The sequence below is a fragment of the Alexandromys fortis genome, unplaced genomic scaffold (genome assembly GCF_014885135.2).
Source record: "Alexandromys fortis isolate MF-2015 unplaced genomic scaffold, M_Fortis_MF-2015_v1.1 scaffold_212, whole genome shotgun sequence".
NCBI classification, from domain to species: Eukaryota; Metazoa; Chordata; class Mammalia; order Rodentia; family Cricetidae; genus Alexandromys; species Alexandromys fortis.
The window spans coordinates 566,498-584,457 of record NW_026068091.1 but is presented as its reverse complement, the minus strand read 5'-3'; the positions used below and the strand labels follow the sequence as shown (position 1 = coordinate 584,457).

Genomic DNA, 17,960 nt, shown 5'->3' with positions numbered 1-17,960 from the left:
TGTCCTTGTTCCATTACTTTGTACACAGGTCCCCTCCCCTCACGATGCTTTTCCTCTGTGCCACCAAGTTCTCTGCCTCTGCTCCTTCATCTCGCACAGATATCACCGTCTTCTTGAGCAGTGACTCAAGTTGTCAGTCAAAGGTGCCAACTGCCAGCTCTGAAACTAAGACCCAGGGAACTGGTGCAGCTTTGCCCACATCTAGAAAGCCAGCCACCTCTCTGGAGTCTTTTTTTCAAAAGGCTGCCAAAAAGCAGACAGTGAAAGAGACTTCCCTTGCTCCTCTCAACATGTCCACAGACAAGTCACCAGTCAAGCCCGCACTACCATTCCAAAGCAGCCGGACTGCAGGAATTGAGCCCTTCTTCAAGCAGAAGAGGCTGTTATCACAGCAAACACAGCTTAATAGTCCTTCAGCTCCTCACTCTCCACAGATGAACTCAGAAGCGATATCAAGCTATTTTCCCACAGAGTGTGCAGATGGTGGTCCTCTTTATGAAAGAGTGTTGAAACCACTATCTTCTAAAGCAATTTCTACAGAAAAGGATGTGGCTGGGAACAGTCCAAACATGCTTAATTCTTCAGTTTACAACTCTGAGGAGGTAGCCCACAGTACAGCTGAGGACCAAATGCTCTGTGAGAAGTGTAACTCGCTGGTCCCAGTGTGGGATATGCCAGAACACATAGATTACCATTTTGCATTGGAGTTGCAGAAGTCTTTTTTGCAGCCTTATACTTCAAAACCCCACACTGTTCCTGCAATGTCTCCTCAGGGCAAAAGAAATCCCAAGAGTCCTTTGGCTTCCAGTAATAAACGGCTTAGGCTCCACGGCATGCAGACACTGGAATCATTTTTTAAGCCATTGACACATTAATGCTGCCCTCCGGCTTGTAAAACTTTACAATAGTTAGTTGTAACTGAGCGATGGGATCATGTTGATTTCTCAAGGGAATCTATGAAATTGTTAATACAAAATTAGATTCCTCTATTCCAGTGGGATCCTGGTCCTGTTTCTGATCAAAATGCTTTTAATGTCCTTAGGGAGACGGTGTCGTAAAAGGTGTAAGGAGCCTGGGCAAACTCCTTCAACATTGAGCTTTCTCACTCATCTATAAAACTAAAGACCATACGTGATATATTTAGGGGTGTAACTCCTAATAACCCCCCATGCCAGGCGGTGATGGTGCACGCCTTTAATCCCAGCACTGAGGAGGCAGAGGCAGGCAGAACTCTGAGTTCAAGACTAGCCTGGTCTATAAGAGCAAATTCCAGGACAGCCAGGGCTATACAGAGAAACCCTGTCTCACAAAAACCAAAAGACCCCCCCCTCAAAAAAACAAACAACAACAACAAAAACAAAAAACAAAAAAACAAAGTCCTAACTTGAAATTGGAACAGAATGGGGGGAAAAATGGGTTGGGGATATAACTCAGTGGTGGAACACTGGCCTAGGGTAGCATGTGCAACACCCTGTCTGTGTTCAATTCCCAGTACTGGAGTGGGAATAAAACAAAAAACAGTACATTAGCCAAAAGGCTAAAGTAATGGATTTAATAAATAATCTTTTTAATGAGACATGTAGTCTTCCTTAGCCACCCAGGTGTTAGGCTTTTCTGATATGACCTTGAATTATATGCAAAACCAGATAGTGGGTTTAATGAGTAGGAAGATAGCACACACTGCTCTTCCCATGCTAAATACAAACCAACTTCATTTTCCATATTTATAAATTGTGCCTTTGTATTTTACTTCAAGGGGAAGGTTTAAAGCTAACTGTGTTTAGCAGGAATTTACATTTCCCTTGAATTTACTGTGGCTTTTCCCTAGCTGGGTCAGTAGCTTCTTAAAGGCAAGAATTCTTGCAGTGCCTTACACATAGTGTGTTCTTGATTATTGATGTATGTAATAAAAATTATACATGATTGCCCACACTAGGAAAATAAAAATGTACTCTTTGAGGACCTGCCTTGCACACGTTTATTCCTCTAAATGTTCTGTTAATGTACTGGTAACTTTGACATTGGGGTGGGTAGGCTAGGCTAAACGGTCTTCACAACTCTGATCCTCCTACTTCAGTTTTCTATGTGCTGGAATCGTATGTGTATACAAATGTGCATGTGCAACTGTCATCTCCTTTTGGTTGCAGTTGGATGACTGCAAGTAGTAGTTGTAGAGAAAAATAAGGTGTGGCGAGGTGTTTTGTACGTGCTTGGAATCCCAACACTTTAAAGGGTAAAGGAAGGAGAATCAATCTGGAGTTAAAATCATCCCTGGCTAGATAGCAAGTCTGGGGCAACCTGGGCTACATGAAGGGAGTAGAGATTGGGGGTGTAAGCTAGTGGTAGAGTACTTGCTTAGTATGACATTTTAAAAGAGAAGAATAAATCTAGATGTGACAATGTGTAATCCTAGGATTCTGGAGGTGGAGGCAGGAGGATCTGGAGTTAAGCTCCAGGTCATCTTAGATAATTCAGTGAGACCTTGTCTCAAAAGAGAGAAGCGCTGTTGTAGAAACTTAGGTGTCACTTGATCTCTAGAGATAAGCTGGAGGTCAGGTGGAGGGTGGCTAGTGGACCAATGGAAGGCAAAGCCAGCAGTATACCTTGTCCTGGGCAGCCCTGCCCTATTGTGTCCAGTCTATAGGAGAGCAGACAGCAGGCCTTCATCAGTGCTGGGAAAGCACCATTGTGCTACAAGGTGACCTTGCCTTCACTACTCACAGCTTTTAATACAGGAGGCAGTTTACCCACAGGCTTCTTAGTAGTATGTTAAGCCAATGGCAATTTTTGGTTTTTGTTTTTCCAGATGGGGTTTTTCTGTATAGCGCTGGCTGTCCTGGAACTCATTTTGTAAACCAGGCTGGCCTTGAACTCAGAGATCCAACCATCATGATCGGCTACCAATGGTTATTTAAAAAAAAAAAAAAAAAAAAAAAAAAGATCAGGGGCTGGAGAGATGGCTCAGTGGTTAAGAGCACTGGCTGCTCTTCCAGAGGTCCTCAGTTCAATTCCCAGCACCCACATGGTGACTCACAACCATCTGTAATGAGATCTGGTGCCCTCTTCTGGAATGTGGGCATACATGGAGGCAGAATGTTGCATACATAATAAATAAATCTATAAAAAAAAAATCAGATATGGTGGCCCATACCTGTAACCCTAGTTGAAGAAGGCAAGGTAGGACTACTGTGAGTTAAGGCCACAGAGCCAAGAGCCTGTCTAAAAGTACTATATATAGGACTGGAGGATACAGCTCAGCAGGTGCCTAAAATTCAGAAGACCTACGTTTGAGCCTTAGCATGGGATAAAAGCAGGTATGAGTCGTGTCTGTAACCCCAGCAATTGAGAGGTAGAAGGATCAAAAGTTTAAGGTCATCCTCAATTACATAGTCTGATGCCAGCCTGGGCTAGAAACTTATCTCAAAAAATAAAACTCCGGTGGCAGAGTGCTGCATAAGGCTTTGGACCACATGTATCATTTGCTTTGCCAGGATTAGTATTCAAAATAGATTTCCTACTTTTGCAGTAGTCTTTAGCCTTAGACCCTTCTTAATATGGGATAGGCTGGGAATAGAGCTCAATGGTGGTATCTGGTTAGCATGGACTCTAAAATCTATGATAGTCTGAACACAGAAATAGGAAAGGCCAAGGTTTAGCTTACGTGGTCCTCGATGCTCCAAGATCTTAGGCTTAAAAGAAGTATGAGGACCGCATTACCATTCCCCTCTGAGTCTTCACCCCTGCACAGCTGGTACTCTGAGGAGAGGGCTCCTCCTAGTGAAAACTGGCAGGCGTAATGCAGCTAACTATTTGAGCTAAAAAGGCCTCTCCACTCTGCTCACTTGCAGAATGAAGCAAAATAGAACACACAGAATACTGATCCTATGGGGATAGGAAAAGAATGGCCAATGAGATAAGGGATGACTTCTTTCACCGATGGTAGGGAGTCACTTGTCTGTAATCCTGGAGGAGAACCCAGTTGTGGAGGCGGAACCTTTGTCTTAAGTATAAGCACAGAATATCCAATAAAACATTTTTATTCTGTACAATATATATGTGTATTTAAATATATGTACATATATATATACACATGTGCAGAGAATCTTCAGCCAACAAATCCCTGAGTTCATGGGAACCCAGGATGCTAACAAAGGGAAAGGAGGGAGTCCATGCCTAGAATGACATCCTTCCCTTTCCTCCTGGTTCCCGGCACTACAGAGTACTAAAACAAGAAAAAATTTATGTGGGAGCAGGAATGGGGATGAGGATGTCAGGATACATAACTGGGTCAAGGTCCTGCAGCTACCAGTCTGGGAAAGGAAACAGACTACTTGATCTAGTATGAAAACCAACAGATGACTTGAGAGGAGAAACTGACATGCAGCTGGCCTTCAGTGTGCCAAGTCTTAGCTTGGCAGCCCCACGCTTAGGCCAGCATCACAAATAGCACCAAGTGGGGCCTATAACAGGAGGATCTGGGCAAAGGGCCCTTGAGTAAAGGACAATGAAATAAAGCCAGAAATATGCATCAGGACTCAACACAGGGTAGGAACACAGTCTTTCATGGTCTCTGTGCCATTTCTTCTGTCCCTGGGTCCCAGTGAGGGGCACTGCCTTTCATCCAGTCAGGTGGAGAAGGGAACTCACGTGGCCCTGAGAGGAGGTGTAAGAAGTACTTTCAAGGGCCAACCCAGGTATGACAATTCCTGAAGTGCAGAGGTCACACTGGTGAGTCATGCCCAGTCCTGAGAGTGGCGTCCAGTCGACAAGGTCATGCAGCTGCCAGGGTTAATGAGCCAACCAGGGGGCACACAGCTGCTGAGAACTGCCCTGAATTGTCTTCTCCCTCAGGACTGCCCCTCCCTGACCACGCCAAGCTTGACACCTCTCCAGAGGGTGGCAGGAGGCAAGTGGCAGCAGACACTAATCTGCCTAGTCTAGGAACACACAGCCGCCGACGGTGGGCAGCATGGCCGGAAGTCACCTTATTATTGTAGTGACAGCAGTAGAGCTGTTCTGAGGACTCAGAAGCCCATACTGGCCTGGGCTTCTCCTGCTGTGATGGCTTGCACATCCGTGACATGACCGATGCCCTTGGTAACACCCTCCCGGAACAGCAGTTTGGCGCCCACCTTCAGGTATTCTGGGTGTTTCAGGAAGCGGAAACGTACTACTGCTTTCTCCCCTGTCCGCAACTTGTCCTTCAGGAGAAAAGTGGTCACAACCCTGGCCAATGCCTCTCATCCCATCCTCTGTCAGCCTTGGCTCCACCCTTGAAGTAAGTCCCCAGGTGGGCTGCTACCCTTCCTGTATGGGCTTTGTTCCCTTTATTGGGATCAGGCAACTCTAAGCCAAGTGTAATGTGTAAAGTGTAAGCCAAGGGCTCCCTCCTGTATCCCTGCAAAAAATGGAGACATGGCTGGGTGGCTCTCACCTTTGCATGGATCTTTTCTACCACTGCTGTTTGACGTACGTTGCCCACGTGTACTGTCACCTGGAATCCCCGCCGGAAGGTGGTGGCATGGAACAGCAGGACTATCTCTGCCTCAAACACTGAGCAGATGGTGGGATTCATCTCGGGACTCACCATCACCATGCCCTGGGGAGGCACAGCCAGGGAGACGCAAGCCAGATCCAAGAAGGGCAGACCTGGCGTTAGACTCCATTTCCAGACATTCTGCACACTTTAGAACTCCTGAATTCCCTTTTCTTCTATATGCCTCCAGGGAAAAGCCTCAGAAGGCCATGGTACCATGGTACCTGTGTTTTGAGTATCCTAAGCCCTTTCAATAGTCTATATAGCCAGGCCTACACTCCCAAGTTAGAGACCACCATGTTTCCTTAGGTTTCAATAGCCAGTCTTCCAGACACTTGTATTCCCTCTCCAACCGACCTGTTCACCTCACCTTGCGAAGCAGTGCACGGTCAAAGTCTCCGAGGGCTAGTGTAGCAGCCTGACCAGCTCGCAGCACACGACAGGCAGAGCGATTGCGCTGGATGCTGCATACTCTCAGCTCCAGGAAGCAGCCATCATCTGTTGGGCCTACCACCAGCTGGTCACCCTCACGGCAGATCCCACTGCAGCCCAGATAGCAGGTAACACAATGTCAGCATAGGTCCCTCTGGCTTCTCTGCTAGGGGCACTCAGAATACACTCGCCCTTGAATTAGGGCAAAAGTACCCTAAATTCCAGCTTGGAAGTAGGGAGATAACTGCCTTGTCCAGTCTAGCGTTTAGATTCTGAATACCAGCAGTAACGGCTGGCAGAGCCACACCTGTGGCTTGGCTAACACCAGCTCACTAAACAAGTCACATCCTCGGGCTTTATGCTGTGCTTCCTCACTTCCCTGCTCTGAGATGCTAGGTGAATGCACTGCTTCTTCCTAGAGCCCATGACCATAGGCTCAGGGCCTGGAGAGTCCCCTAAAGCAGCAATGCCATTGCTCCCTCATAAGCCAAGAGTACTAGGATCCCACATTCTGTGCATGAGCTCAGCCCAACCCAGGGCCTGCTTCAGGCAAGAGGTCGTCAAGTACAGGGGTACACAGGCAAGGACGAGTAACACAAGGCAGTCACCTGGACAGTGTTCCTCCAACCACAGTCCCCACCTCTGGGACGGTGTAGATTTCATCCACCTAGAGCCAAAGAAAACTCTGTCAATGTCCTGCCATGAGGGCTTGTAGACCCAAGCTTTGTTATACGCTCAGGCTGTCAGAACTGGGCTGGCCCTGCCCTGCCCCTCCCTCCTGTTTGTTGGCTCAACTACCTGGAATTCTGTCAACTGCTGCATAAGTTCTTCCTGCTCTTTGCTGTTGGTGAGTGGAGGCAGGATATTCAGGAAGACTTTAAGAAGGTCCAGACTCTCTCCAGACACACTGGACAGCGTGAATATAGGCGTGACACTGTGGAGAGAGAAATGTGTAACAATAGTCTTAACAGGAAACAGTAGCAGAGGCCCCTTCTGACTGGGAGCAAGTCAGGGAATGTGGACAGTTAATGTTTTCAAGGGCCCAACCATAGCTCCCTCCCACAATCCCAAGCTGAAAAAGGCAAAGAAATGAACTACAATGGATCTGGCCCTAGAGGTGGGACACCATGCTCCTGTACCCTGTGGCAGCCTTCCCTGTCCATCAAGGCTTGAGGGTGAGAGGCAGGCTCACTTGGGTGACTGGGCAAATTGCTGGGCAGCAGTGACAGCATCATCCTCAGAGGTGACCAGCATAGGGACCTTGTGGCAGCCAGGCTGCTTGAGGACCCGTTCCAGCTGGCGTACTGTCCTCTCCACTGTGGTCTTAGCACACAGGTCCACTTTACTGACCACGATGAAGAAGGGCACTTTCAGGGCCAAGGCCAGCCCCAGATGTTCCCGTGTGGTGCCGGCTACCTCATAGAAAAGAGGCAGGTGGCAGGAGAGAGAATTTGGGAGGAAGGAAAAGGAAGAGTTGGTGTTGCTCCCAGCTCTGAGGGGGCTCAGGGCAGAAAGTCAGCTCCTCCCTTTGCCCTGCCCCCTGCTCAGTATCTCGTACCGATTCCAGTGTTGGCACTGACGAGGAGCAGGGCACAATCAGGGCAGTAGGAGGTGAGGCCGAAGATGGTGGTGTGCAGGTATTTATGGTGGCCCGCCAGGTCGATGAAGGTGATCATCTTGGAGCTGCTTTCACAGATCTCTTCTGCAGTCCGTGAGTCGCTGTAATTCACCACCTAGCCCAGGGCCAGGGCTCTCAGTGTCCCTGTGACCTCCCCAACCCTTCAGAAGTCACCAGGACCTAGTCTAGTCCCTAGCCCATTTTCTATTCACTCCGTAGATTCTCTCTTGGTTTTTAAGAGGGAGAGAACTGTTCACAGTACCCTTAGACTTCTCCAAGACGTCTCCGCACCCTGCCCCCAGCCTCTGCTTTCACCTCTACCAGCCCATCCTCAGAGTCTGGCCCCACTGGGTCCCGCTGATCCCATGCACCTCTCCCTTGCTGTTAAAGCCCAGGATCTCAAAGCTGATGCTGGAGGTTCGGCCAGACTGAATCTCATGCAGGTGTCGGAAAAGGTTGAGCCGGGCTCGGCCCCGCCCGTTGTCCATCTCTCCTTGGGTCAAGACTCCAAGCAAGGTCGACTTCCCCGAGTCCACATTCCCTAGGACTGCCACGCGGAGATCTAGGAACTGTGAGGAATGTGGCAGAGGTGAGTTCACCTCACACTGAAGGTTAAGGTTCTCATACTCCCTGGAGCACCCCCTCAGGAGCCTAGGCCAGTGGAAAGCCTCTCAACACAGCCTTTGCTGGGAGGAGAGCATGGGCGCTCACCTGCTGATTGTCAGGAACCTTTCGCACCAGCACCTCAGTGATCTTCCGGGGCACGTCACTATCATAATCCACTTCTCGCTCCCGGAGAACAGTGATGTCTGCCCCAACCCTGTCACAGAGAAGCCACAGCTGCCATATTTCACATTATTCCCCTATTCCAGTCTGGCTCTGACCACAGAGGTCCTGACACCTCACTGAACTTCCTACCCCCTTGCAATCTAACCCCCCCCACACACACTTCTTTTGAAACAAGCATCTTAAATCAAAAGGAGTGGGGAGTCTAGGCACAGTGAGACGAGCGCAACAACCGGACTCACTCTGCCCCTGTCAGGAGACTGCTACAGGAGGAACCCACCTCACCCCAGTCCCTCTGGACCTGGCTGGCTGGATATGTATGGGTCCTCCCTAAAGTAGGGGAGAGGGGAGAAGGAAGCATACTTCTCTGCCATCCGGTGCAGGGTCTTGAGGGAAGCCCGCATCTCCTCCTCAGCCAGCCCCACCAGCAGCCCATTGTCCTCTACACCAATCTGGTAGACAGCCTCACCGCGTCCCTCCTGGAGCCGCCACTTCATTTGCGTCACCAAGTGTTCAAAGCGGTACTGGGATGGATTCACCAGCTTCAGCTTGGGACAGATGTGGTATCATAAGAAGAAGAAAGCAGGGTGCTCCTCCCAGACTCTAAATGTGGTCCCTACCTGTCCTGCTACAGTAACCAGCACCTTTCTTTTCCACTTAAAACCCTTGCCCCTGGGGATGGAGAAATGGTTCAGTGGTTAAGAGAACTCAGGTCAGGGGCTGACAAGTGCCTGAAATGACAGCTCAAGGGGAATCTGACACCCTATTCTGACCTCTGAGATACTGGTACTCAGAAGTACATACCTACACACACACACACACACACACACACACACAAATTAAAAATCTTAAAAAAAAAAAACAAACCCTTACCCCTGACCACACTAGCAGTGATTCTCCCCCTGACACAGTGGGGTTCAGAGAGCCCAGCATGATGACCATGCAGCGTGGAGTGGGAAGGATAGCAGAGAAATCACCTTACACTGACTAGGGCAACCACTCCATCCCATCTCCTCCCCACCTAAGACTCACTTTATATTCGATGTTGCCATCTTCAGCCTAAAAAGAAACAGGAAACAGTTAGCACACCCTGTTCAGACCCAATCCCTACTTCCTCAATCCCCAATGACCTCAGGCATATAAGGCAAGCCATGGTGGCCCAACCTGCCCATGCTCCCAGATAGCCTCTGAGGAAAGGCTGTAAGGATCCAGCAAACCACCCACTTATCCAAGGATGGAATCGCAGATCCTCAGCATGTTCTTTCTAGATGCAAGATCACCTCTTCCTCCCCAACCTCCACAGCTGACACTGCTGGCCAGTCTGGGTGTTCTGGTTTTGGTTTCATTTTCTTTCTGTGTTCAGGCTGTTGCTGCCTTTCTTTGACACTCACCTAGTAGACACCACTTCCTTCTTGCCCCTCCCTCTCAGCTGATGCCATCAAGTGTAAGAGATTACAAGGGACTCTGGGCCAGAGCCAATGTGTGAGCTCAGCACTGGTCACTGCAAACTTACTGACATAGGAGGCCCAGGTAGGAGAGGAGTAAAACTCCAAAGTTGGGGCTTGGGGACTGGAGAGATGGCTCAGTGGTTAAGAGCATTGCTTGTTCTTCCAAAGGTCCTGAGTTCAATTCCCAGCGACCACATGGTGGCTCACAACCATCTGTAAGATCTGGTTCCCTCTTCTGGCCCACAGGCAGGCAAACCACTGTATACTTAACAAATAAATAAATCTTAAAAAAAAAAGTTGGGGCTTACATTTTATTTTTATTTATTTATTTATTTGTTTGTTTGTTTATTTATTTATTTGATTTTTCGAGACAGGGTTTCTCCGTAGTTTTTGGTTCCTGTCCTGGAACTAGCTCTTGTAGACCAGGCTGGCCTCGAACTCACAGAAATCCGCCTGCCTCTACCTCCCAAGTGGGGCTTACATTTTAAAAAAAAAAAAAAAAGAAAGAAGCCGGGCGGTGGTGGCGCATGCCTTTAATCCCAGCGCTTGGGAGACAGAGGCAGGCGGATTTCTGTGAGTTCAAGACCAGCCTGGTCTACAAGAGCTAGTTCCAGGACAGGCTCCAAAACCACAGAGAAACCCTGTCTCGAAAAACCAAAAAGAAAAAAGAAAAAAGAAAAAAAGAAAAGAAAAGAAATTTATTAAAGGGACAGATGTCATAAACTGAACTTACTATGGCTTTTTCCCCTGTTCCTTGAGGCAAAACTCTGAACAATCCCATATCATAGGCTCTCTCAGAGCTGCCACCTTTTGGGCTGTGTGCTCCACACACCTGCCTCACCCCACCCCACCCCTGTACAAAAGGTTGTGACATCTTCTCATATTGCCCTTCTCTATTTCTGCATTCGTCCTCTATTTCCCTTCCTGTCATCATTCCATCTTTAAAATCCTTAGAAGAGTCTTTACCCACAATCTCAGTGCCATGGAATGTGTGGAAGCTCTTTCCCCATCAACAAAGACACTTTTTTACTATTCTGCTGATGGTGAACAATTAGGATAGTGGACTTTAAAGATGGTATAAAGATAATCCAGGCCAATGGTTCTCAAAGTGTGGTTCTGAGACCAACAACATTATAGTGTAAGAAATGCCAGCCGGGCGGTGGTGGCGCACGCCTTTAATCCCAGCACTTGGGAGGCAGAGGCAGGCGGATCCCTGTGAGTTCGAGACCAGCCTGGTCTACAAAAGCTAGTTCCAGGACAGGCACCAAAAACCACAGAGAAACCCTGTCTCGAAAAACAAAACAAAACAAAACAAAACAAAACAAAGAAATGCCAAATTTGCTGTGTGGTGGTGCATGCATTTAATCCCAGCACTCGGGAGACAAAGGTAGGAATATCTTTGTGAGTTCGAAGCCAGCCTGGTCTACAAAAGCTAGTTCCAGGACAGCTAGCGCTGTTTCACAGAGAAACCCTGTCTGGAAAAACCAAAGGGGAAACAAAACCCAAAAGAAATGCCAAATTCTCAGGCCCATCCCTCACCTAGTGGATCAGAAATTCTGTGAACAGAACAGCAATCTGGATAACTCTGGCGCATACTTAAAGTCTGATAACCACTATTTGAAGCCCTTCCCACCTTGGGTCCTTCTATCTTTTGTTTGTTTTGTTTTCAGAAACAAGGTTTCTCTGTGTATCCCTGGCTGCCCTGGAACTGGCTCTGTAGACCAGACTGGCATGGAACTAGGAGAAATTCTCCTGCCTCTGCTTCCTGAGTGCTGGGTTCTCCTATCTAAAGAGGAAGAAGGAAGGTGGTCTTCTTTGCTTTAAGGACTCATGGATCATATGGGGCTCTTCTCTGTCTCCACGCCCCAACAGGACAAGGGAAAGGCAGAGGGCTATGTCTAACTGTTCTGTTTTGTGTGTGTGAGTACCGAGGGCGTTGAGAAGGAAAACACTGCTCTAGTCCCGACTACTCCCCTCCCTGTGGACCAAGTTTAGAAAAGCGGTGGTTACTCTGCTAGCCTTCTTATCCCAGTTAGGCTTCTTTCCCACTCTCAGGGGACTGGGGATCCCCGCCTTCACTTCTCCAAAGGTTGTTAGTGAAAGGGGCAGTCCCTTCCCGAGGTCCTGACACCGAAGAGAATCGTCTAGCCCCTCTTTTCTAAGGGGTCCTGAGACAGGAGGAGGGGTTCTCTTCTCCAGTCCTTCCTCCCTGGGGTCTTGACACCGGAAAGAGGGATTAATTATCTCTGTCCCGCCTCCCTGGAGTCTCGGGGACCGGAAAGAGTAGTTCCCTGTGCCCCGCCAATTTTTCAGGTGCTCACCTCTGGAGGCAGGTACGGAGGGTTGTTGGCTTTACCTCCTCGGTTCCTTCCGTTCTTCTTCTTCCCCTTTGGGCCCCCGCAACTGCTGCTACCGCCGGCCCCCCGAGCTTTGAGGTTTCCGCCCATGGCCGGGCCTCCTCCGGGCCGGCAGCAGCCGCCGAACAGCTCCGATACCCGCGAGTCCATCCGCTGCTGCCACCAGCCCCCCGCCCAACCCCTCCCCCCGCCACTGCCACCGCCCCTACTGCCACCGCCGCGTCGGGCCAGCCGGAGGAGAGCGGGGTGTGGCCCAGCGCAGGCCACGCCCCTGCCTACCCTGGCCTCCCGGCGCGTCAGAAAAAGCCGCAGGGCACTAAGGGATACCGAGTTCGCAGACCTAAGATTTAGTGCTAAAGACTATGAGCTTGAACTACAATTCCCAGGAAGCATCACTACGCAAGGACCGCAGGTGGTTTTGGGGGCGTGGGTAGCAAGCGCGCCTTGCGCGCAAAACCCTAAGGGAGTTGTAGTCCGTATCCCATTCCCTGCGCTGCGTGCGGCTCCTTTTCTAAGGGCAGTAAGAAAGCCCTGCGGCCTGATATTGAGGACAATCACCGGAGGCAAAGGGCTCATATCAGAATCAAACTGGGTTTGACCGCTCAGCGCGGATCCCAGACAACAAGTTAAAATTCAGGGCAGTTGACAACCTGCTGGCTCCACCTCTGCCTCAGTTTCTTCCCGACAGCCGGAGTGCTGTCGAGTGAGTCAGGGCAAAAGCCAGGGCGGAGGCAGATGGTAGTTATAGCATAATTAGAGCTGTTATTGTGACGATGATTATGCCACCCTTGCACCGTAGTCACTGCTTTATTACTTGCCTGGCACAGTCTGTGGGCTGGTTTTAACAGCCCCAGGCACCGCGGCCGCCAGACACGTGTCCAGAACCCATAAACCAGCCAGCTGCTTCAGGGGTTTGAGGATGCCTTCAGCAAGTATCTCTCCTCCCCTTTGTTTTGATGTTGAACCAATCCGGGAAAACCGAGTTTGATTTAAAATTAGTCCGGAGGAGGGGCCTGGCCCCCACTTGGGGCGGAGCTGGGATTCCAGACGCGTCAACCGCCAGGGGGCGGGGGAAATGGCCAGGAATAGAAACTTGTCCGAGGTCCCAGGGAATTGTTGACCTGCCTTTCTAGCCAAACAGTCTCTCCTGTCCTTTAGAACTCTGGAAGCGACATAAACCAGTGTACAAGGCACCAAAAGGGCAGAGTAGAGAAACAGAATTGCATGGCCAAGAGTCAGGACGCTAGGGTTCAAATCCCAGCTCCGTAGTTATCTTATGACTCACAGTGTGTCCACTCCCTTCTGCACAAACAACCAGGTGTTTATATATAGTCAAGGAATTAAACAGCTTTTGCCTCCAAAATTTTTTAGTTTTCCCCGGTAAACTAGGGACAACAATAGTCTTACCTCTGGTACACTCTGCAGGAGCTCAGGCCTGGTCGAGGCCATGTCTTCATAGGCCCACGTGGAAGGAGGTGGATCTATTGCACGTGCAGCTGCTGTCCACATTAGATAACTTCCACACCAACTAGACCAGAAGAACCATGATCTTAAAAAAGGCCTTGCAGGTCTAGTCAATGACGCGAGTCTCCAGGGAGGAAAAGCAGGTCTCCCTTCTGTATGCTATCCTGTATGGGTGAGGACAACCTTAGCCCAGCCCAGGACTACCAGGAAAACTGTTTTAGAGACTGAGACGAGAGAACTCAGAAATCACAAAGGATGGGAACTGAAAGGCAGAGATAACGCCAGGCAGCAGTGGCACACACCTTTAATCCCAGCACTTGGGAGGCAGAGGCAGGCAGATCTCTGTGAGTTCAAGACCAGCCTGGTCTACAAGAGCTAGTTCCAGAACAGGCTCCAAAGCTACAGAGAAACCCTATGTCTCAAAAAATCAAATAGAGACAGAGTGAGATGCCCCACCCACACCCATCCACTATCACACTATCACCACTGGCAGTCCTGGGCCTGAACAGCTGCACTCAACAGATAATGTTTGTAGCTGCTTAAATACCCATGGATCTTCTAGCAGTCCACTTTTCACACACAATTTCACCCCACCCATTCTAATACCCATATGAGATGATGGGGGATAACCCATTCTTGAACAAAATGACCTACCGACACAGAAGTGAAGGCTGACAGAGGAGCAGGTCAACAGGGCATCTGCCAGGAGAGCTCAGGGTCCTGGGGAGTGGAGATGATGTAAGTGACCAGTTTCCTGGACCAGTTGCTTATGAGGTGCCCATGATGTGGTTGGCTATCGGCTGTGTGTGTATATATACATACTGTTGTTACATACACATCACATGCAAATATTTTTCCTTGCTGGTAATGAGTCATTTGCTTTTATGCATAGTACCTCTGTGTGCACATGCATTTGGTGAATGGCACCTTTATATGCTCTGGCTTATTGCAACCCTTTTCCTCTGCTTTCTTGCTTTCCTATCATCCTTATGTAAACTTCATATGTTATTATGTAATATATTTTTGAGGAGATTTAAAAAATTTTTACACTTGGGGCTCTAAAGAGATGGCTCAGTAGTTAAGTGTTCTTGCTGTTCTTACAGACGCCCAGAGTTCAGTTCCCAGAATCAATGTTGGTTGAGTTACCACTGCCTTTAACTCCAACTCCAGGGGACCTGGTAGCCTCTTCACAAGATTACACTTATGTGCACAGTCCTAATTATAGATATACACATAATTAAAAATTACAGCTGTTAAAATTTTATATTTATTCTATGTGCACGGGTGTACACTATGATGTACACGTGGAGCTCAGAGGGCAACTTGCAGGAATCTATCATGCCCTATTATATGTGCTCTGGAATTAAATTCAGGTCACCAGACTTGGCAGCAAGTGCCTTTACCCACTAAGCCATCTTGCTGGCCTTTTGGTTTTTTTATTATTATTATTTATACTAACATTTGAACCCAGAGCCTCAGTGCTTGATGTGCACAGACTTCCAATGTGCTTCTCTGCTAGCTTCCTACAGTGATTTTCCTGCATGTTCTGAGACAGGGTTTCTCCGTGTAGCCCTGGCTGTCCTGGAACTCACTCTGTAGACCAGGCTGGTCTTGAACTCTCAGAGATCTGCCTGCCTCTGCCTCCTGAGAGCTGGGATTAAAGTAGTGAACAACCACCACCAGCACCCTGCTGTCTTTTAGGTATATTTTACACTTACTTTAATCCACTTGAACTATACCATTTTTAGTGTATAGTAGAAACTAATTTTATTTTTAATGGATCTCCCCCATCTTGTTTCTCAAGCATTCTACTGCACACCTATCTTTCCCGACCCTGTTTTTTACTTTTTGAGAAAGTACCTTGCTAAGTTATCCAGATTAGCCTTGAACTTGTGACTCACCTATCTCAGCTATCCACCGAGCTGGGACTGCAGGCCTTCAGCACCAGACCTGGGTTTACCTTGTGGTAGTTACTTGAAGAAGCTGCCACTGTTGTATACTAAGATGTACATATACACCTATCTGTTCTGGGTTCCAATGTTTAATTTCTTTTATTCTATTATCAATTTCCCACACAGTGCTTAGACCATGACTGTCGTGCATTCTAACCCAGCATCCTACCACTGTGCTACACCTCCAGCTCAACACCATGCCACTTTCTCCCTGTATCTTTTTAGAGATTGGGTTTCTCTGTGTGGTCCTGGTTGTCCTGGACTTCACTCTGTAGACCAGGCTGTCCTCAAACCCAGAGTTCCAGCTGCCTCTGCCTCCAAAGTACTGGAGTTAATGATGCACACCACTCTGGTCAACTTCACAGTGTTTTTAATTGTTTAAGTATGTGAGTGGGTTTGTACAAATGAGGGCCATGCCCCTGAGGCTGATTGTGACCCACTTTGAGGGGTTGATGGGATTTGAACCTGGGACCTTTGCAAGAGCAGAATGTACTCTTAACCACTGAACCATCTCTCCAGCCCCTTACAATATATTAATCATTGTGCTATTACAGTATGTTTTGACCTCTGGTCCCTACTTCCCAAAACACACTCTAGTCTTGATCTCTGTGCCCTGGCCCTTGCCTCTTTCTTCATACTTTTCTCAGCATTCCTCAGTGGCTCCTGCAGGCTCTTTTCTCTCCCTAATGGCTTCAGGATCTGGCTTATTCTGTTTTATACATCCTCTCTGGGTCATATAATCGGAGTTCATACTGAGGACTCCCTCATACTTGCCTCTATTGTAAACAGAGTATGTTCTACATATACTACGACTGTATCCAAGAGATATTTAACTCTCCCTGGGAAAAGCTGAGCTTATCTTTCCCCCTTTCTAATATGCCTTCATCTCCTATTTTGTCAACTGGTCCTATGGCCGCTGAAGTCAGAAACCTACTTGTCTTTTTCTTTTTCACATTATTATTATTATTATTATTATTATTATTATTATTATTATTGAGACAGGGTTTCTTAATAGCTATGGAGCCAGTCCTGGAACTTGCTCTGTAGACCAGGCTGGCCTTGAACTCACAGAGATCCACCTGCCTCTAAGTGCTGAGATTAAAGGCGCGTGCCACCAAACATCTTCATTTTTTTGTTTGTTTTAAAGAAAGGGTCTCAAGGGGCAGCGAGAAGATTCAGTGGGTAAAAACACTTTCTGTTTAAATCTGATGACAGAAATTCTGTCCCTGGAACCCACAGAAGACAGAGTCACTATGTATGTATTCTAGGCTTGTGTCAAAGTCTCCTAAGTGCTGAGATCTCAGGTGCTGGCCACTGCATGGCTGCTCTTGTCTTCCTGAGGGTGACTTTCTATTTCTTCTCCTCTTTAAACCCACTGTTACATTAAATTATATTCATGAGACATGCTGTGATTATTTTTCACTCTTACTCTTTTGACTCTTTACTTGTTGGGGGCTTACCATCAATCACATGGAGACTTATTTCTTATAAATGCTTGGCCTAAGCTTGGCTTATTTTTAACTAGTTTTTTTTTTTTAAACTTAAATTATCCTGTCTATCTTTTGCTTCTGGGCTTTTACCTTCCTCTAGACTTCTTACTCCATGGCTTGGCTTGTTGTGTAGCTGGGTGACTGGACCCTTGAGTCCTCTCACACTTTCCTCCTCCTTCTATTTATCCTCTCTGCCTACCAGCCCCGCCTATCCTTTCTCCTGCCTCACTATTGGCCATTCAGCTCTTTATTAGACCAATCAGGTGTTATAGACAGGCAAAGTAACAGAGCTTCACAGAGTTAAACAAATGCAACATATAAGAATGTGACATATCTTTGCATCATTAAACAAATGTTCCACAGCATAAACAAATTTAACTCATCTTAAAATAATATTCCACAACAAGACACCTTCTATTTTCCTTCTTAGATAGAGACAGGGTTTTTTTATGTTACCCTGGCTGTCCTGGAACTAATTCTGTAGACAAGGCTGGCCTCAACCAGGTAACAAGCCACAGAACAGAATGCGGATTAGAAAAAAGGGTTAATATAAACTATAAGAGCTAGTGAGACAAGGCTAAGCTAAGGCTGACCTTTCATAATTAATAAGAAATCTCCATGTTATTTCTGAGCTGGCAGTCCTAATAAAATCCGACTACATCAGTATCTTTGTATTAGAGGAACAAGCACATCCATTTCATTAGGATGAAAATTTGCTTTTGTCTCTAATAAATAGTAAAATTATATATACATCAAAGAACTGTTTTAGAAATCTATTTAAATGTTTCTTAGCCACTTAAATTGGGATGGGTTGTGTTATACCCAAATCTCTGGGTCCCCACAAAAGCCAACAAAGGAGACTGAGTCCCATATGTAA

The 17,960-nt window shown here is 47.6% G+C and overlaps 2 protein-coding genes across 3 annotated transcripts in view; one reads left to right on the top strand and one right to left on the bottom strand.

Moving 5' to 3' along the window:
• The window catches only part of Polh (DNA polymerase eta), a 35,439-nt gene extending 33,477 nt beyond the window's left edge, over nucleotides 1-1,962 (top strand). Inside the window, exon 10 of the mRNA XM_050122816.1 lies at nucleotides 29-1,962. Within this exon, the coding sequence (XP_049978773.1) occupies nucleotides 29-875 (847 nt within the window). The 3' untranslated portion in view covers nucleotides 876-1,962. The remainder of the gene's footprint in view (nucleotides 1-28) is intronic.
• A 2,059-nt stretch (nucleotides 1,963-4,021) lies between these two features.
• Nucleotides 4,022-12,366, bottom strand: Gtpbp2 (GTP binding protein 2). 2 transcript variants are annotated; one of them, XM_050122832.1, is made up of 12 exons: nucleotides 12,142-12,366; nucleotides 9,405-9,431; nucleotides 8,736-8,920; nucleotides 8,298-8,406; nucleotides 7,958-8,155; nucleotides 7,527-7,701; nucleotides 7,161-7,380; nucleotides 6,767-6,902; nucleotides 6,577-6,635; nucleotides 5,907-6,078; nucleotides 5,435-5,599; nucleotides 4,022-5,201 (listed from the first exon to the last, which is right to left on the bottom strand). In XM_050122832.1, exons 1-12 carry the CDS (start codon nucleotides 12,325-12,327, stop codon nucleotides 5,025-5,027), a joined length of 1,809 nt encoding a protein of 602 aa, XP_049978789.1. In that variant the 5' UTR covers nucleotides 12,328-12,366; the 3' UTR covers nucleotides 4,022-5,024. The 2 variants fall into 2 exon arrangements, with proteins under 2 accessions (XP_049978789.1, XP_049978790.1); XM_050122833.1 differs by lacking the exon at nucleotides 12,142-12,366 and adding an exon at nucleotides 9,597-10,075.
• Nucleotides 12,367-17,960: the final 5,594 nt, after the last annotated feature.

Excerpts from the sequence above, each read along its gene's own strand:
- Gtpbp2 (XM_050122832.1), bottom strand. The coding sequence starts at position 12,327 with ATGGACTCGCGGGTATCGGAGCTGTTCGGCGGCTGCTGCCGGCCCGGA. Across the intron at positions 8,921-9,404 it reads ATGGCAACATCGAATATAAA|CTGAAGCTGGTGAATCCATC; the intron begins GTGAGTCTTAGG and ends ATCTGTCCCAAG. Across the intron at positions 8,156-8,297 it reads AGGTTCCTGACAATCAGCAG|TTCCTAGATCTCCGCGTGGC; the intron begins GTGAGCGCCCAT and ends CATTCCTCACAG.